This window comes from Molothrus ater, chromosome 20 (genome assembly GCF_012460135.2).
Source record: "Molothrus ater isolate BHLD 08-10-18 breed brown headed cowbird chromosome 20, BPBGC_Mater_1.1, whole genome shotgun sequence".
Taxonomy (NCBI): Eukaryota; Metazoa; Chordata; class Aves; order Passeriformes; family Icteridae; genus Molothrus; species Molothrus ater.
In genome coordinates, this window is record NC_050497.2 from 8,364,900 (window position 1) to 8,385,252 (window position 20,353).

The following is a 20,353-nucleotide window of genomic DNA, read 5'->3' on the forward strand; positions in this document are numbered from 1 at the left end:
AAGAAAAAAACAATTCCATTTCTTTTTGCTGAAATCAGAGCTACTCAACGCTCTTGACCAGGCTGCATTGCCAAGGTCCTACATCCCTTTGCCTGTAGCTGTGGAAAAGACACTCAGGAGGGATTTATGGATAAAACACAGCTGCATCTTCTGGCAGCTTGGGATCCATTCCCAGGGATTCCCTGTGTGCTCAGAACCCAGGTGCTTTGGGAGGATCAGCTGCCTGTCCTCACTGGGCAAAGTGCTTTAAATGCAGCTTAATTTGCTTGGATTTGCCACAAGAGTGCTGCTTATTTCTTGGATCCATGGATGAGATTTTGGGATAAGAAGCACTCTGCATCCCCCTGAGTGTGCCCAGGTCAGGCACTGCTGGGTCCATGGCAGCAGCCACTGCTGGGAGGGGAGCAGGCAGCTCTTGCTCCATCCTCCCTCCAGTTCTCAGCTGTGCTGCTTTAAACTGAGAGCAAACTTACTCAAGATTGTAGGCCAGGAGCTATTTAAACTCATCCCCAAGTTGGTGATCAGGACAAAAGTGAGGACCTGACCTCTTGTGGTCACAGCATTACCATGGCAATTTTCACATGAAAACCACTGTCCTGCCCAGATCCTCCTGTTCTCCTGCTGTTTTTTGTCATCCCCTGCTTTGCTGTGGGGCAGGTGAGAGGAAAGGAAAGGGAAACCTCCATCATTTGAGGTTTCTTTTCAGGAAATCACGAGAGATTCCCAAGCTGCTGTTGAGGAATGAAAGCAAAAGGACACAGATTTGCACTGCTGGGTTCATTTTGGTGTAGAATCACCAAAGAAGGAACGTGGGGCTCTGCCTTTACCTGCTCCACGTGCATTTGGGGGTGAGGATTTGCAACCTGGGCACCCCAAAGTGATGCTGGAGAGCCCAGAAGGAGGAGGAGGAGGATGCTGGCAGGAGGCTGATCCGTGCTGCTGGTCCTGCTCCCTCCCAGCGTGGCCCTGCAGGGCTCTGACACCAAGGGCTGACTTAAGGAAGGGAGTGGCAACCCAAATTTAGAATTTCCTCCTGCTTAATACCCAGGGTTGATTCGCTTTCTGATTAAGGAGGAAGAGGTGCTGAGGGAAAAGAGAAGCGGAAGCAGGGGGGTGTGAGTGGCTTTCCAAATCTCAGCTGGTGCCAGGGAAAGGCTCCTGGGTTGGTCCTACAGTGGTTCATCTCCTCAAAGAACCCCCTCTGACCTGCTGCAAACCCCTCTGATGCCAATGAACCAGCTGTGGGTTTTATCCCAGGTGGGCAGTTCTCCTCAGCTGCAGAAAACCACAGCTCAGGGAGTCTGTTTGTGCCTTGAAATTTGTATTTTTTTAACTTCCCCTCTCTCAGATCTGAGTGCTGAGCCACTGAGCTGCTGAGTAAACTCCCAAGATATGCCAGAAAAGAAAGGTTTTCCAGCAGAGCTAGGTCACTGTAGTTTTACTGGCAAAGCCTCTTAGGCATAAATGAAGATTATTCTGGTGAAAGCTTATGCTGGTACACTTTATTCCAGTACAAATGACCTATCCTGGGAAAAAAAGCGCCTCTGCACGTTGGAATTGTTCTGCTCTGGGACATGTTGTGGTCTAGAAATGTTAAAATCACTGCCCTTGGTGATAGTGCTGGATCAGCAGAAGCTGCTTCAGCTGCTGCAGACGTGCCCTGGCCAGGCAGCAGCACTTGAGAGTGACACTGGGTGACAAAATGCCACAGGGAAGGGTGACAAGGGCTGGTGGCATTCTGAGTGTTCCTGGAGGGTCTGACCTGCCCATCTGGGGTGCATCCAACCATGGATGTTGGCTGGTCCAAGCTGGAGCCTTGTGCTGAATGCCAAGGGAGTGGAAAACAGCGGTGGAGCTGCCCATGTGTGCTGGGTACCAATATTTTATGAAGATTTTTTTTTTATTATTGAAAATGATCAATAATATTCTTGTTCTAATTATGATTATGGTAATGCCAGAGGAGTTCTGTCTGAGTGAGGGGTGATGCAGCAGTTGAGATGCTACCCTGGATTTTGGAACTGCTCCCAGCTTTGGCATCAGTTTTAGTCTGGTTTTGGGGCTGCTGCTGCTGCAAATCTCTGTGAGGTGGGAATCCATCCCAAAGAGATCTTGGAAAAGCAGGGATCTGCTGAGGGAAAGGGATGAGCACCAGAAACACAAAACTCAGGCTGGCTCTGGTGTCCAGGGGATGATTGCTGGTGTGGGAACACTCCCAGGGCTCCTTGCACATGGATCATGTGGCCCTGCCCTAAATGTCATTTTCCTTGGGAAAAAAAATTCCCATCCAAACTCTGTGGCTGGCAGGCTCTTGGTTTGGAGGAAGAAAAAGAGCTGCACTGCAAATTCTCCAGCTGCTGACGAGCTCTGGTTTCTGATCTCCCAACTGCCATGGGGCATCTTCGGGGAGAGACAGAGGTCCTTGTGCTGAAACAAAGGACACACACAGAAAATAGCTGCACTTGAGGGGTGTGACAGAGGGGAAATGCTTTCAGAACTTTTTCTTTTCTTATTTTCTTTTTCTTTAATTTAGAAACAGGCACAGAGTTTATTTTGGTCAAGAGATAGTCACACACAGCAGCTTTAAATGGCAGAACTCCTCGAGGAGAAGGAGCAGTCTCACAATGCTTGAGCTGAAAATGCCTTTGGGGAAATGCCTCCTCTGTTTGCTGCAGTCCAAGTGGTGCTCATCAGTTTGGGAATTTATTTGTGTCTGTTAAGGATATTTCCTCAATCTAGGCTTTTTTCTTTTTGAAATCTTTATCTTTTTTGTAGCATTCTTTTTGCAGTCAGGGTCCTTTAGGATACTTGTGTGGGGAAGAGGGCAGACTCCTCATATCCCACTCCTGATACCCATCCCTCCACCTCAAATTATATTTATTTATATAATTTCTCCAAACTCCAATTCCCTCCAGCCAGGGACTGGCAGCATCTGGGCTGAGCTGCCTCAAGTGGACTGTTGATTTTGCTGAGTTTAAAAAACCATATTTGCCTGCTGGATAGAAATGTTTCCCATTGCTGCTGCTCTCCCAGCAGGGTTTTGGAGCTCGGAGTGTTTGGATGAGGAGTGGAAACCTCCCAGTGTCCAAGAAGTTGCTTGGAACTTTTGAGTCCTGATGCTCTGCAGAAGTTCTGGTTCAGATTTCCCAGTGTGTGGCTGAGGTTTTTGGGTGTAAACACCCCCAAATGTGCCTGTGCCTACCCACAGCTCCATCCGTCACCATTATCCCTCTCCTCTCCTTTCTGTTTTTGCCTCCCAGTTCCTTGCTGGGTGCTGGGATCCCACGAATGTGGGAGCAGGGTGGGTGAGGGGAGCTGATGTGGGGACATGGGATGTGCAGGGAGCTCCTGAGGTGCCCAAGAATTGGGATTTTGGGAGAGGTGCTGGTCCCACACGTGCTTGGCTTGGGCTGGTTGCCAGTGACCCTCCTGTGACCTCTCCTGCCTGAAATAATCTTTAAATATTTCAAGAAAATTTATGAATACATATTATTATAAATAGATTATTATATTAAATAGATTATTATAATTATATTATTATAAATAGAATTTATAATGATATATTTTATATTATATAAATAATATACATTTCTATATATATTAATATATATTAAATATATAATATGATATTATTATATTATAAATAAATATTTCTTAAATATTCTCTAAATATAGATAGAAATATAGAATATATAGATACATTCTCTAAATATAAATAGAAAAAATTCTAAATATTCTTCCTTTTCTAGGGAAGGACTGTGCTTTGCTGCCTCCCCTTTGCACAGGTCAAGGGCCTGTTTGCCCTGCATGTGCTGCACCCTTGGAAGGTGTCCCTCCATCACCCTGTGCCTGTTTGTGGGGTCCTGCTCCTGATGGCTCTGGGGGCTCTGCAGGGCCCTGCTGCTCTCCCAGCCCTTTCAAAACCCCAAAGTTCAGAGAGCTGAACCCCAGGAGCAGCCCTGGAATCCTGCAGGAATTTCCTGGGGTTCCTGTTGTGCCTCCCTCCCGTCGCTCAGCCAGGGGTGACGCAGTGGCCGGGGCTTGGCTTGGGTCAACATCCTGTGAGAGCCTGGCAGGGACAGGGACAGGGACAGGGACAGGGACAGGGGGGCTCCTCTGCCACGGCCCAGGGCTGCCTTTGGGGTCACAGATGGGATTCTGGGGGTCCTGGGGGCAGCAGTAGGACAGTGGAGGCAGTGGTGGGATTCTGGGGGCAGCAATGGGATTTTGGATGTAGTGATGGGACTGTGGATATAGCAGTGGGGTTCTGGAGGCAGTGATGGGATTTTGGGGGCAACAAAAGGATTCTGGAGGCAGCAGTGGGATTTTGAATGCAGTGATGGAACTGTGGATGCAGTGATGGGATTCTCGGGGCAGCAGTGGGATTCTGGAGACAGTAATGGGACTCTGGATGTACCATTGGGGTTCTGGGGGCAGTGATGGGACTGTGGATGCAGTGATGGGCTCTGGAAGCAGCAGTGGGATTCTGGGGGCAGCAGTGGGATGCTGGGGCCCGTGATGGGACTGTGGAAGCAGCAGGGGGATGCTGGTTCCACATCTTCGCAAGAGCAGCGTCGCTGCCTTGCTGAACGTTCTCTTCCCCCCGCTGGGGTTTCCCCCACCACCAGGATCAGGGATCTCCAGGGAGGGTTGCTGAGGCTGGGCTGCTCTAGGTTCAGTGTTTCCCATGTGCCAATAGCTCCAAAATCCCGCGGACACAGCTGATCCTGATGGATGCAGTTGACTCAAGACAGAATTTTTAGTTCACTTTGGGGTCTGCAGCCACAGCAGAGCCACCATGAACACCCAAGCTGCCGTGCTGGTGTGTCCCTGTCTCTGGATGTCCCTGGTGTGAGCTGGGGGGTCCGGGTGGGTTTTGGGGGGACCCCTGCCTGTGCTGCCCCCCTCCTTCCCCGCCGCCTTCCGCTGCCCCTCCCTGGGGGCTGGAGCCAGCCCCTTCCTCGCTGGGGATTGTTTTGCAAGCAGCGTGACAGGATGAGGAGGAAATGTGCCAGGAATGGCTCCATGTCTCCTCTTGGGAGAACTGGAGTCTATTTATAAGCCCCCCTTCCCGCCCCCCTGCTCTGCTCCCCCGGGACAGGCAAACACAGCCTGTCCTGCTGCCTGCAGAGCTGCTCCTGCTCCCCCTCCTTGTCAGAATCACAGAGACATTCAGGTTGGAAAATACCTTCAAAATGCTCAAATCCAACCTCTGGACAGGCAGCATTCCCCGTGGGTGGACACACACCTCACTGTGTGCTGCTCTCACTGTTCCCCAGTGATAAATCCAAATTATCCTGTAGCTGGAGCAGCCACGTTGAGCCCCTGGCTGTGGCATTCACATTCTCTGCAAAAATCTCTTTGCTCAGGATTTTTCTCCTGAGAAGCTTCAGAGAAGAGGACAACAATTCTTATTTCATTTGCTTTTTTTTGTTTGTTTTGTTTTGCTTATGTAGAATATGTTTGGAGATTGTTTACTCACAAGTAATTGTTTCATTGGATTCTGGTGTGAGTTGTTTTGACTCTTTGGCCAGTCAGGGCCAAGCTGTGTTGAGACTCTAGAAAGAGTCATGAGTTTTTATTATTATTTTTTTATTTTTATCATTATTTATTTTATTATTAGCTTTTTAGTATTTAGTAACTATCTTTTCTGTATTCTTTAATATAGTATAGTATAGTATTCTTTAATATAATATTATAAAGTAATAAATTAGCCTTCTGAGAACATGGAGTCAGATGCATCACTCCTGCCTTTGTCTGGGGCATTCCTGCAAATCCAACACCTGGCAGAGCTTAGAGCTGTGCCAGGGAGGTGGAGGAGGGCACTGATGCCTGGCTTGAGGTGGAAATGCTCTTAACGAGGTGGAAATGCTCTTAATGCCTGTGTGGATACTCCAGAAGGTGGTTTGGAAAGATGGAGCTGCACTGGGACTTTTGGGGGAGGAACAGGGAGCTGTGGCTCAGGGCTGTGTCCCACATGGGTGCCTGGTTTGGAAAGACGGAACTGCACTGGAAATTTTGGGGGAAGAATAGGGGGCTGCAGCTGGGGGCTCTGTCCCACATGGATGACTCAACCCCTTCCCTCTCCTCCCTCTCTTGCAGATTTCTCCAACCAGGTGAATTCCACGTCCCTGAACTCCCCCACGAGCCGGGGGCCCATGGCCACGCCGTCCTTGCACCCGTCCATCGGGCCGGGCATCGGCTCCTCGCTGGGCTCGCCGGGCCAGCTGCACTCGCCCATCAGCACCCTGAGCTCGCCCATCAATGGCATGGGCCCCCCCTTCTCCGTCATCAGCTCCCCCATGGGGCCACACTCGATGTCTGTCCCCTCCACACCCAGCCTGGGATTCGGCACCAGCAGCCCACAGGTAAGGGGACACTGCTGAGGGGACACTGCGGCCTGTGTGGGGACAGTGCTGAGGGGACACTGCGGCCTGTGTGGGGACACTGCTGAGGGGACACTGCTGAGGGGACACTGCGGCCTGTGTGGGGACAGTGCTGAGGGGACAGTGCGGCCTGTGTGGGGACACTGCTGAGGGGACACTGTGGCCTGTGTGGGGACACTGCTGAGGGGACACTGCTGAGGGGACAATGCTGAAGGGACACTGCCACCTCTTTGGGGACAGTGCTGAGGGGACACTGTGGCCTGTGTGGGGACAGTGCTGAGGGGACACTGCGGCCTGTGTGGGGACAGTGCTGAGGGGTCACTGGTGAGGGGTCACTGGGGCCTGCTTGGGGACAGTGCTGAGGGGTCACTGCCACCTCTCTGGGGTCGGTGCTGAGGGGTCACTGCTGCCTGATAGGGCAAGGAGGAGCCACCTCTGGGGGTTCCTCATGCAGACAGGCACCAAGGGGAGGCAAAAAGCAGAAGCAGAAGGGGGAAGCTAAGCTGGAGGCATGCTGCTTCTTTGGGGGACTGCTCTAGGTGGGCTGTGAGGGACCAGCACAGCTGGAACACAGCTGGACATCAACTGTTGTCCCCAGGATTGGGGTGGAAGGGGAGTCACCTGGGTCACCTGGGGGCTGGTGTAGCTGTGGCAGGAGCCAGAGTCACCCTAGGACTGTCTGGGATTTTTCTTCTTCTTGGGAAGCAGCACATCCCCTCTGTGGCCAGCCCACATTCCCCACAGAATCATGGAATTGTTTTGGTTTTGGAGAAACCCTCTAAGATCATCCAAGCCCACCACAAACCCATGTCCCCAAGTGCCACACCCACACACCTTTAACACTTCCAGGGATGGTGATTGCACCACTTCCCTGACAAACCTTTCAATGAAGAAATTACCCCAAACAGCCAATCTCAACCTCTGCTGGCACAACTTGAGGCCGTTTCTCCTTATCCTGTCACTTGTACAAACCCGGGCCTCCTCTGCCTGCTCACAGGGCAAGGAGTGGCCTTCAGTGGCTAAAGATTATGTAAAAACCCCTCCAAGCAGGGTGAGATAAGCTCTTTTTAAAAATAGCCAGATTGGGGTGCTGGCCAGCCCCTGCCACCTGTTGCTGGCTGCTCGTACGGGATATGTTTAGTAAAAGGGCAGATTAAGGAATTGGCCACCACCTGCCACTGGCTGCAGGTTTATTTATTCCAGGCCTTCTCTGGGACTCAAGCACCTGCCAGCACCTTTATTTTTAAATATTGGCCTGATTTATTCCCAGGGATAACAGGGCTTTTTACTACATGGAGCTATTTTACTAAATGGCTGCTATCCCTGGGGACCCACAGGCAGCTTCCCCAGGATCCAGCATCCCTGTGCTGATCAGAGAGGAATAAAATTTGCTTCTTGATAAGCCTTCCCATGCAGGACTCAGCCTGTGACCCCCTCAGATGTGCATCTTCCCACTGAAGGACAGCAGCAGGGTGGACACGTCCCTCCCACCCCAGGGCCAGGGGAACAGGAACCGAAACTGCGCCTGGGAACGGGCAGCCAGAGCAAAATCAGCAGCCCCAGAGCCAAAATGGTGGGGAAGGAGTGGGAAGGGGGATGTGAGGCAACCCTGGGGGGAGCCACAAGCCGGGGAGCCAGCGGGGAAGGGGCGATGGTGAGGGGCAGCTTGGGAGCGGCCAGCGGGGGAACCGAAACGAAGCAGAGTTCCAGGGCAGAAGGGGAAGTGAGAGTGTGGTGGGATGGGGCTGGGAGCGAGCTGGCTCCAGCCCTGCTGGCTCCAACCCTGATGGTCCCAGCCTTGATGGCTCCAGCCCTTGTTGACTCCAACCCTGGTGGCTCCAACCCTGATGGCTCTAACCCTGGTGACTCCAACCCTGGTAGCGCCAGCCCTTCATGGCTCCAGCCCTGTTGGCTCCAGCTCTTGGTGGCTCCAAGCCTGATGGTTTCAGCCCTGGTGGCTCCAGCCCTTGTTGACTCCAACCCTGGTGGCTCCAACCATTCATAGCTCCAGCCCATAGCCCAGACTGATAGCTCCAGTCCTTGTGGCTCCAACCCTTGTTGACTCCAACCCTGATGGCTCCAGCCCTGGTGGCACCAACCCTGGTGGCACCAACCCTGGTGCTAGCTCTTCATGGCTCCAGCCCAGGTGTCTCCAGCTCTGGTGGCTCCAATCCGTGTGGCTCCAGCTCTAGGTGGCTCCATCCCTTCATGGCTCCAGCTCTTGGTGTCTCCAGCTCTGGTGGCTCCAATCCATGTGGCTCCAGCTCTTGGTGGCTCCAGCCCTTGGCTCCAGCCCTCTGAGCACCCGTCCTTTGTTCAGGGACTTGTCTGAAGTGTTTTTCCTCAAGGTGACACTTGGGAGGTCCTCAGCCTAATGGCTCCTGCCATCTGTTCCCTGTCTGGCCACATTAGGTCCCTGTCCCTGCAGCAGGCAGAGGCGCCTACCTGGGCCGGCAGAGTGCACGGGGGAGGACAAGGAGGAGGAGGAGGAGGAGGAGGGGGCAGCGAGGCCGATGCTCGGGGGGCAGCGCAGCCCCCCTGGCCCGGCGCAGGGGTAACGAGGCGTGTGGCCCCTGTGGCCGGGCAGGGATGGCACTGATGGAAGGTGCTTTGCATCAGATGGCAGATGCCACTTGCCATCAGGCCACGCCTCGTCGCCTCTGGAGAGGCAGCAGAGCAGAAGGGCACGCCGTGTGTGAGGTCCCCAGGGTGGCTCTCCTCCATCCCAGCTCCATTGGGATGGGAAGGAGCTGCCAGGCTCCCAAAAAACAGAGGGCTCACCCCACCCCATCTGGATCTGCAGAAGGGAGGACCCTGCAGCCCTTGGATGCTCCCATTGCCCTCCCTCCAGCACTGGGAGTTTGCAAACCATGCACGATCCCAGGATCTTGCAGGGTTTGCAAACACAGCCCCAAAATCAGTGATCCTGCCACGGGATCCCAGCATCCATGGCAGGGGATGCTGGTGCTGAGCTGGCCCGGGAATGAGGGCCAGACTGGGGGGGCTAGACCCCACAGCTCTGGGATTTACACACTGCTTCAACCCTCTTGCCTAAAAATGATGGGAAAACGGGGAAAACAGCGCAGGGTTTTCAGCAGGAGCTGCGAGGGGAGGACTTTCCATGCTGGGCTGTGTGGAGCAGCCGCCCCAGGCAGTGCTGGCAGCAGCTCGGGATGCCCGGGGCCAGTGGGGAGAGATCAGACGTGGGATTAGATCGTCTGCCTTTGCACAATGCTCTTTGTAAGGGTGCCCGGGGGACCAGGGAAGGGCTGGGGTGGTTTTTGGGATGAGAGGAGGAGGAGGAGGAGGAGGAATAAAGCTCTGCTTGCCAGCAGAGGCAGGATTCGGTGCTGGGTGTGATGAGCTGGAGAGGGAGGGAAGGGGCCCAGGGGTGCTGGTGTCACTGGGGAAGCAGAGCCCTGGTTCCTGCCCTGTCTGGGCTCGTTGCTGAGCTGGAGCCGTGCTGTCCCAGAGCAGAAATGCTGTGCCAGGGCCAGGGGCTGCTGTCCCCTCCTCTGTCCTGCACGTGCTGCCGGGGCAGGCGCCAGGGCGCTGTGGGAACCCCGGGCTGGCTCTGCTGAGCTTTGGAGCCGGTGCTGGGACAGGAACTGGTGACTGTCCCCTCCCCAGCCCGGGGCTGACTCAGCTCTGAGCAGCTGAATCTCCAGCCTGAGGAGGTTGGTGGGACCCCCACCCTCCAGGGTGGGGTTTGCTCTGCCCCAGTGGTTTTGGGGGGCTATTGGGTGGGCTCTGTGGGCTGCTGGGGCTGGGGGAGATGGTGGGGAAGGGTTTTATTTTCATCAGGCAGCTGTGGGCTCTGGGCAGGCTCCCACAGCCAGGGATGCAGCGTGCCACCAGCCATCACCACCAGCTGCACTGGGAACTGGCTCCACTTCCCAGAAAGGGCTCTGGGAGGAATTCCTGGGGCAGCTCAGCCTGACCTGGCCACCCCTGCTGCCTGGGGAGGACAGAGATCGTGTGGCACTCAAAAAGAGATGCCTGGGACCTGCTCCTCCCTGCCCTCTCTGCTCTGTCAAACAGCAGCTGAAGGCAGGAGTGCATCCCTGGGTGGCACCAGCTCCCAGCTACCTTTGATTCATCAGCTGGCACAGGCAGGGCAGCACAGGGAGGCACATCCATCCCATTTCTCCAGGGTGGGTTTACCTGGCTCTGTTGTGTGGCTGCCAGTCATGTGCCTGCCAAATATTCCCCACCAGCCTGGAGACTTGAAAGCCAGAGGAGTGACTGTGCTGCTCTAATTGACAGATCACAAGCCCTGGGACTTCCCTGAATTAATTTGTGACAAGTGCAATTGCTGGGGATCTCTATTAGGCAACAAATTGAGACACGGGCCTGTGAATCCATCCTGGGCTTGGAGGGTGGCTGGGATGGTGGCTCTGGGACAGGCTGATTCCCTTGGGGACACCCCCAGTGATCCCAGCCAGCTCTGCTGAGCTCCAGAGCTGACCAAGTCCAGGTCCCCATCACCCCCAGACCCTCCTGAGCTTGTCCCCTTACTGAGATGGGTCAGTCCTACAGCTCTGTGCCTCAGTTTCTCTTTGCACACACGTGTGTAACAGCCCAGTGGGGATTCAGCCCAGGAACCCTTCACTCCACAGCAGTGCCATGGTGCCAGTTCCACCCAGTTCCCTGCTTGCTGGGGCCCAGGGGAAGGAAGGACAGACATTTGGGAGTTGCAGGGATGTCTCCCACCCACTCCAGCTCTGGAATCCAGGCCCTGTTGCAGCTGGGATGTGTTTATTTGCCATGGAGCTTTCCTTTGGAGAGATAATGCTGAAGGGATCTCTATAAACTGCAGAGCTAAACAAGAGTGTCCTGGCCTTCATCATCCATGCAAGGGCTCTCTCTCCCAGGCAGCAGCTCTCCCACCAGCCACCACTGCAGATCTTCCTGCCTGTGTCCCTTGCTGGTGTGAAACTGGGGTGGCTGCTGGGCCCTGGCTGTGGGGGCTGTGCTGGGGCAGTGCAGGAGGAGCTTGCTGCCCAATTAAATCATGGAAAAACATCCTCCTTGCATGGGCAGAGTCAGCCCTGCACAGTGCTTGGGAGGCTGGCCATGTCCTGCCCCCTGTGTCACCCTGCTGCCAGCTCAGTGCCAGGCCAGGTGAGTTGTGCCTTTGTGTGCCCAAATCCTCTTGGTTCAGCAGTGCTGGTGCCCACTGGAATTGTGTCCTGTCCTGTCCTGTGTGTGAGTGACACAACCCCATGTCCCCATGTCCCCAGTGCCAGCTGAGCCCTGTGCTTGTCCCTCCACAGCTCAACTCGCCCATGAACTCCGTCACCAGCACAGAAGACATCAAGCCACCCCTGGGGCTCAATGGAGTCCTCAAAGTGCCAGCACACCCCTCAGGAACGATGGCCTCCTTCACCAAGCACATATGTGCCATCTGCGGGGACAGATCTTCGGGTGAGGCTGGCGGGGGCTCAGGGCAGGGGGTGTGGCAGAGGGCTGGCATTGGCTCCCTGGCTCCTGGCAGCACTTTGAGTGCTCTCTCAAAGGGACAGCACCTGCCTGTGCCTCCCAGCAGGGGATGAAGAGCTGAGCCAGGACACCCCAGGGCCCTGTTCAGCATAGGGGTCCCATCCTCACCCTCTTGGCAAACATCAGGGGGTGCCCTCCCTCTCCCCATCCTTTGATCCTCACTGGTGCTGTCACACAGTGCCACATGAAAAGGTGCTCTTGACATGGAGTTCCTCCACTCCTGGGAGATAAAGATGGGCTAATTCCCTTTATTCTGCTTTTCTAAAAGCTCCCTGCTCCAGGAGAGCTCTGGTTGCCTGGTTTGTGAGCCCTTTGGGAGTTCTCCTGGGATCAAGGCTGAAAGTGGAGGGTGGGAATGTGGTACAGAGCAGGCTGGGTTGTGTTCTGCTGTGGGGGGTTCAGAGAGCTCACAGGGGTACAGGGGGACGCCCCTCTACAGGTCCATTAATTAATTTTAAAATGGTGGTGGAACTCCCCAGGGAGCAGGTACAGTGTGAGGACTCTATTAATTCATCTTGATTAACATTATCACAATGAATTCACAGTGATCAGAACATTCATAATGATCAAAACAAATGTTCTGCACTGCCCCAACCCCAGCTGTATGGCCCAAAACTGGCCTTTCCCTGGGTGCAAGGCAGGATGTGGCCCATGGATGGCATCCTGATTCTGTGGAAGCCAAGCCACAGAAAGCCAAGAAACCTCTGCTCTCCCCAAAACTCAGCTGGGAGTGTCCCTGGGAAGATCTGCAGGCAAAGAAGGGATCTGGGGCCACCTTTAAACTTGATTTTTCTCCCTCCCTCAGGTAAACATTACGGGGTTTACAGCTGTGAGGGCTGCAAAGGCTTCTTCAAGCGCACGGTGCGGAAGGACCTGACCTACACGTGCCGGGACAACAAGGACTGCCTGATCGACAAGCGCCAGCGCAACCGCTGCCAGTACTGCCGCTACCAGAAGTGTCTGGCCATGGGCATGAAGAGAGAAGGTAAGGCCAGCCTGGCCAGGGGCTGCAGGGGGTTTAGAGGGCACCAAGAGGTGGTGTGGGCCTTGCCACGGGGTGTCGTCGCGCTGGTGACAAAAATCTTGGTTGCGGTTTGGTTTTGCGCCTCAGCCACAGCATCTCGTGGCCTCCAGAGCCTCCTCTTGCAGAGCCTCCATTCCCTGTGAGTGCCAGAGCAGTGCGTAGGTGATGGGTGGCTGTCAGGATCTTTAGTTTGTCAGACTGACCCCGAGAAAAGTTAGAAAGTCTCTTTTCCCAGCCCGGCGCTTGAAGAAGGAGTCAGAGCTCTTCATTTCTCCATCTCAAGGTTGTTTATTGCTTCTTATCTATAAAAAATTTTCTCCTGCCCTGCTGAGGTCCATCCAGCAGGACAGTTCCAGGCACTCTGCCTGCCCCCGGGGCAGTGTTGTGTCTTTATACTAAAAACTACATGTACAGTGTTTACAATGACGTTCCAATACCTATCACCTATGTTAGACAGTGAGCTTCTACTCTAAACCAATCTAAAAGTGCCAACATCACAGCAGAAGATGGAGGCCAAGAAGAAGAAGGAGAAAGGCTGGACACACCCAGTTCCCTCCATCTTGCCTCCTGAACCCCCATACCAAAAACCCCAAAATCGCCTTTTCCACCCCGTGATAACTTCACTATTATTCTGCCTAAACTGTTGTGGCTTGCTGATCTTCATATGAGGTTGGTAATTTGCTCCATGGGTCATAATCAAACCCACAGGTGTTTTGGGCTCCGTGCCAGGGCTTCTGAGCCCCCTGGCAGGGGTCCTGGCCATCCTGGACAGCCAGAGGGATGTTCTGGGTTCCCACAGGTAGGGACACTTTCCACTCCAGCCTGGCCTTGGTCACTTCCAGGGATGAGTTTCCCTGTGCATCCTGTGCCAGCGCCTCAGCACCTACTCCAGTGCTGCATTTTTTGTCTCATTGGGAAGAAGAAAGCAGTTTGGTCTCTTTAAGATAGCTCTTCCTTAGTGGAATTTAAATTTAGGATCTAAACTTCCCCGGCAGTGCCTCTTTTAAATGATCTTTTGAAATGCTGACTGTGTCTGTTCTAATCTAGCTGGCAGAGCAGGCTTTTAGCAGACAGGATGTGAGAGTGACCCCAGTTCTGTGCTGCTTTCTCCCCTTACATCTTCAGAGCCACACTTGCCTCCCTGACAGGCTGATAAAGCCAGCCCTGCTCTGGCCCTGGCCCACAGCTCCAGCCTGGGAGCCTTTGAAGAGCACTTAGGGCTGTCTGGAGCGTGGAATAAACGGGGCAGTGCTGGAGCTGCTCTGAGTGTTGGGCAAACCCTGCCATGCTCAGTTTATGGGGTTACCTGAGGACCAAAATCACCAAGTGTCACAGCTGTCTGTGCTGGAGGTGTGGGGGGATTGCCAGGGCACCCAGGGGACCTCCTTGGCCGTGCTGAGCTTAACCCTTCAGTGCTCAGAACAAATGTTCCTGCCCCCTCTGGAACTCACAGACCATGGAATGCAGATATTGAGGCATTCAGGGCAGGAATGAGGGCTGGCACTGCCCTGGGCAATACTGGATCCCATGGGAGATGTGCAATGGGATGAGGAAAATCTGATCCAAAACCTGAGCCATGGGAGACTCAGATGACCAAAAAGAAGCCAAGAATTCTCCTGTGTGTTCAACGAGAGAAATACAGAGCATCCCCTTCCCCTGGCACTGCATCCAGAGCCTTCCACTGACCCAGTTACCTTTCAGCCCCCCAGAACAAGGTGTGTAGGGCTGGGAAGAGCAGCAAGAATGCTGGAACTCTGCCACCCTTTGAGCTCCATGCCTGCCCTTAGTGGTGATTGCATGGGCAGTACCGCTAAAAATTACAGGTCCATTAATTAATTTCTAAATGGTGGTGGAAGTCCCCAGGGAGCACGTACAGTGTGAGGACTCTATTAATTCATCTTGATTAACATTATCACAATGAATAGCAAATGAATTCATAATGATCAGACAATTATTTAAAAGTGTGACAGATGGGATCCTGGTAACTCCAGGAGCGCGCTCAGGCAGTGCTGATGGATCTGGTGAGGGCAGCCCTGGGGAAGGGCAGGAATTGGTGATTTGACAGTCATCATTAGGTGATTTAGGCACAATCCCCATGTAGGGAAAGCTGGAATAACTCCCCTGTCTCTTGTTACAAACCTGAAAATTCAGTGTCTCACAGAAACGTCTCAGTTGTCCTAAAGCTGAAAGTCAGGAGTTTGATCTTGCTGAGCTCTGGTTTTGAGCAGCTCTGGAGTTTCACATGTGAAATCCACCTGGTTTGTCAAATAAAGGGCTCTTCCCATTGCACCCATCCCAGCTAACTGGAATTGGCCTTTCAACTCTCCTGCTCCCACCTCTATTTTGGGGAAGTGTTTTGGGCTAAATCCTTCATTGCTTAAGTATTCACATCATAGCTGGCTTTTTATTCTCTACCATCAATTCTTCCATCTTTTAAGTAACAGAGCCTGGGTTATGGGCCTCATTTCCCTAAAAAGCATCTTGCTCTGGAGAGCTGATTTATAGCTGTGTAAAGGCACAGCAGATTCCTGCTGGGAAGTCTCTCTCCTGTAGCCCAGAGGTGCTGGGATTTGGTGCAAGCACAGTAAAAGCCTCTAAAATCAGTGCTGGAGCTGAGTGAGAGGCAGGGCAGGGCTGGGGACCAATGCTAGGTGATGCTGGGAGGAGCAGTGAGAGCCAGGGTTGTACTCCATTTAAAGAGGGTAAAAGTAAAGGGGTTATTGGGTGAGAATTTGGATTAGAGAAGCAAAATCAAGGTTTGGAAGGGTTTGATCCCAGCAGCTGAGGGAGTCTGAGGTGAACATGCTGAGAGCAGACCCACAGGGATGGAGCTTGTGCCCATCAGAAGCAGCAGCAGAGCCAGGGTGGCCCTGCTGGGGGACTGGGATCCTTCAGGGCTACAAACTTTGGCTTAAAGAGGGGAAAGCCTGCAGGAGCAGGGGATTCCTCCTGCTGTGTGCATCCCTTCTGGCTATTCCCTGCTAGGAACACGTCAGAGAGATCCCAACATTCCCAGGGAGTGAGCCTCATGCTCTGAGATACTGCAGCCATAATAAATAAGCAATTGGAACATATTTTTTTTTCCCTATGAATTCCTGCCAGCTGTGGAAGGCTTTGGTTTTTTATACTCTGTCTCCCACTAAATACAGGATAGTCAACAAAATTAAGATTACCATCAGGGATCTTGACTAATGCAGGGATTATTATTGTGGGGGTGGCTGTTTGCATCCAGGAGCTGAACTCTCCCTGCTTGATCTGTTCCTCATCAGGCTCTGAGGTGTCTGTGCACCAGCAGCCTTGGATTTGAAGGGGAAAAATTGGGAATTGCCTCGGAATGAGGGAGGCAGAGCTCTTGGGAAGAGCTGGGAGTGAACAATGTGGGGCTTGGGATGGGGGTCCTGTGTGTCAGGGGGTGACAGAGAGGTGACAGGGTCAGCAGGGGCGTGGTGAGCTGGGGCTGTCCCGGGTGAGGAGAGCTGGCAGCGCCTCTGGGATCACACAGGGAGCAGGAAATACCAGTGAGGAGCCTTTCCCATGCTCCCGTGGCTGCCTCACAGGGAGCAGGGCTGGGAAACAGCTCCCAGAGCCTTCCCTGGGACATGAGGAGCTCCTGGGGAGAGCCAGGACCTGCTGGGCTGCCAGGATGGGAGCAGGGATCCCAGAGCCTTCCTGAGGATATGAGGAGCTCCTGGGGAGAGCCAGAACCTGCTGGGCTGCTCAGGATGGGAGCAGGGATCCCAAAGCCTTCCCTGGGACATGAGGAGCTCCTGGGGAGAGCCAGGACCTGCTGGGCTGCCAGGATGGGAGCAGGGATCCCAGAGCCTTCCCTGGCTGTGAGGGGCTCCTGGGAGAGCCAGGCTGGCTCTGCAGGACTTGCTGGGTCCCACGTGCCAGCTGCAGGCTGGGTTTTGGTGCCAGGGGGGTGAAGTGGCTGTTGGTGCATCTCAGAGCCCATCTGGAGAGCAGAGAGCTGCTCCCCTGCAGCACCTGCAGCTCAGGCTGGGTGGCTGAGCCCAAAGTTGTTCCTAAATCCAGGTGCAGGTGCAGCTGCTGTGCATCCAGGACATCTGTCCAGCTGCACAGCTGCTCTCTGACTTCGGGACTCCGTTAAACTTCACAGCCTGAGAGTTAATTCTGTCTCTTCCTGTGTTTGTGGGTTGGTTTTCCCCCTCTCCCTTGCCAAGCTGAGGGGTTCAGCCTGGGAAAGGTTGGACTTGCAGCATCTCCACAGCCTGGAGACCTTCCCATGGCTCCAGGGAGCTGCTCAGTCACTCCAGAGGGACTGAAGATTCCCACATGGACTCGTGCCTGATCCCAAGCCATGGCTGGGTTTGGGCCATCCCAGCTCCTGGACCATCCCTCAGCAGCACGAGGAATCTGGGGAGAAATCAGGAATTCAGGTTTCCAGCCCACTGTCCAAGTGAATGTGAAAGCAGGCATGTGGCCACAGCCTAGTGAGGGGGCAGAGTTCAAGAGCACAGTTATTTTTAGGAGTAATTTTGGAATGGAAAATGTCTTCCAGCTTAATGAGCTTGTTTCTTATATCCTTTTAAAGTGCTGCTCTTTAAACCAGCTGGTTAAATGATGCTGGGTTTGGATTTTTTTTTGTTTTTTGTTTTTAAGGATGCTCTTAGGTTGAGAAAACGAGTTTGGCTTATGGTTTTCTCTCCTTTTCTTGCTGTTTGTTTATACTTCAGTGTCCAGAGAGTGAAGTGAGCTAGAGATTTTTTGCTGTTGTTTTCCAGAGCTGTTCCTCTTGTGAACTAACTGCATGCAAAGGTTTCAATCCACTTTTTAACACTCTGAAGTTACACTTTTTAATTATCACGGTGGTATTTTGCATCCTTTAAAAAAATTACAACGTTCAGTTGAAAATGTTGGAGGGGGAAAAAAACCCATTTATTTCATGTGTTGCAGCTTTTGAGGTTGTTTACAGTAGCAGAAAGCTGCACCTCTGAAAAAGAAAAAAAGAAAGGTGACACACGAAAGCAAAGCAGAAGAAACACTGTCTGAATTTGTTTTCTCAGCTGTCTTGGCATTTTGGATATAAACAGGTACCTGGGGCATAAATGCTTCAAGATGCTGATGATGCACAGCAAAGATGTGGCTTTGTGAAAGGCAGCAGAGCCAAATAAATTCCAGCATGAGAGAAACAGAAATGCCCAATAACCCCCAGCCAGCACCTCATAAACAACCAGCCACCCACCTGCAGGATGGGGGAAAACTAAAAATGAGCAGGTTTGGGGCTCTCTGGGCTGAGCTTTGGTGCCTCCCCTGTGCTCAGTTCACAGAGAGGTGTTTCCTTGAGAAAACCCCATTTTTGGGGCAGTGAATTACCCTTTCCCCATGGAAAGGATATTTGTGGATGAAAGGATATTTGTGGATATAAGTGAATTGTCCTTTCCCCAGCCTGTTGCTCCTGGAGGGGTGGATTTCCATCCCAAAAAGCTCTGTATTGACACTGAGTGAGTGTCACTGGAGCTGCTGTAGCCTCCAGGTCTCTCTCAGCAAATAAACAAACCTGTGCTGCTCCTGCCCTCTCAGAAACACCAAAGCCCTGTGGAAAATCCTCTCCCTGCCTCCACTGACATCCCTTTGGTGCAGAAGTGCAGTGCCCACGAGCGTGGCCACCCACAGGGCTTGGTTTGGGCACCAGAACTGGCTTGGGTGATGCTTTTGCAATGGACTCAAAGCTGCTTTTTTAGCCATCAGATGCTGCCCCATGAGCAAAGCCAAGGTGTCCAGTGTGATGTGTGATCATCCTGCAGAGGATGGATCTTGGCATTTTGGCCCATCAGCCCTCAGGCTTGGATAGCTGAGGCTCATCTGCAATCCACAGGACGAGACATTTTGGATTTTAAAGACACCAGAGGTCACCAAGGAGTGGCTTGGACACACGGGGCTCCATGTCTTGCTGTAGCACGACCTGGGGAAGTGCAGATGGGCTGGAGAAGCTCAAGATGAAACATGACAGCAACTGGCCTGAGGCAAGTACAGACCAAATCAGGCAGAATAACAGGAGAGGCTCTTCATCAGGTGCCATGGAAAACACAGGCTTCTGTCCTTGGCTGGGCTCAGACATAGCTGCAGGAGGTGGGGCTGCCTCTCTGAGCTCTCTGACTGCATCTTTTTTTCTCCTCAAGTGGATTGCAAGGCTCAAATGCTTCCCTTATGTTTAGAAAACCAGCCTGGAAAAGCTCTCAGCCATCTGAGGCTCCTTGAAGAGGAATAAAAGCATTGGCACAGCCATCAGCAAGGGGGGAGAGGGCTGGGGAGCTCAGCTCTGGGGACACAGGATGGCCACAGCTTGGGAGAGCTCTGCCTTGCACCAGGGGCTTTTCTGGGGTGCAGCAAGGCAAATTCCTGCCTCAGCTCCTGCATTTGAGGTGGGCAGACCCACTCTGTTGACCAAAAAGCTGTGCCACCCTCAGGACTGGGAAAAGCAGTGTTGGGAGCTGAGAAGAACAAGGTTATTCCCATTTTGGTGTCACCAGACAAGCTGCCATGCAGCTGCCACCTTGGTGTTTCTCTTCTGAAAAACATAAATAAAACAAAACCCATAAAGAAATGCAATTCCCAGACCAGATCCATTTGAAAAATGTGTTTTTGTCATCTCCACTGTGGTTTATTTGATTAATCCCCAGTGGAGTGGGGAGTCAACTCCAGGGATGAGGTCCTAAGTCTGCATGGTGGTGAGGGAATCACTGCTGGGGATTTTCCCGGATTTCATGGGTAAAAAAAAACACTTGTCCTTCTTCCCTTCCCTCTCTTCTCTGTGTTGGTTTTTTCCTACATCTCAAGGAACACAGTCCCCATTTTTTTCGTGGGACGGTGATGTGTCCCTCAGCTCCTCTCCTAAGAAGGAACAACAGCTTGTCAGGTCCTCGTGGCAGAAAATCTGGAGATTTTCCATGGGGCTTGTGCCTGTGGATGGATGGATGCATGGATGGAGGGATGGATGGAGGGATGGATGGAGGGATGGATGGAGGGATGGATGATGGAGGGATGGATGGATGGATGGATGGATGGATGGATGGATGATGGATGGATGGATGGATGGGTGGATCCATGGATGGATGGGTGGATCCATGGATGGATCCATGGATGGAGGGGTGGAGGGATGGATGGATGGATGGATGGATGGATGGATGGATGGATGGATGGATGGATGGATGGATGGATGGATGGATGGATCCATGGATGGATGGGTGGATGGATGGATGGATGGATGGATGGATGGATGGATGGATGGATGGATGGATGGATGGATGGATCCATGGATCCATGGATGGATGGATTGATGGAGGGATGGATGGATGGGTGGATCCATGGATCCATGGATGGATGGAGGGATGGATGGATGGATGGATGATGGAGGGATGGATGGATGGATGGATGGATGGATGGATGGATGGATGGATGGATGGATGGATGATGGATGGAT

General features: G+C 53.0%; 1 protein-coding gene across 1 annotated transcript in view; it reads left to right on the top strand.

Moving 5' to 3' along the window:
- RXRA (retinoid X receptor alpha) overlaps positions 1 to 20,353 on the top strand; it is a 103,972-nt gene that overhangs the window by 63,721 nt on the left and 19,898 nt on the right. Inside the window, exons 2-4 of the mRNA XM_036393938.2 lie at positions 6,100 to 6,365; positions 11,660 to 11,810; positions 12,691 to 12,870. Of these exons, the coding sequence (XP_036249831.1) occupies positions 6,100 to 6,365; positions 11,660 to 11,810; positions 12,691 to 12,870 (597 nt within the window). The remainder of the gene's footprint in view (positions 1 to 6,099; positions 6,366 to 11,659; positions 11,811 to 12,690; positions 12,871 to 20,353) is intronic.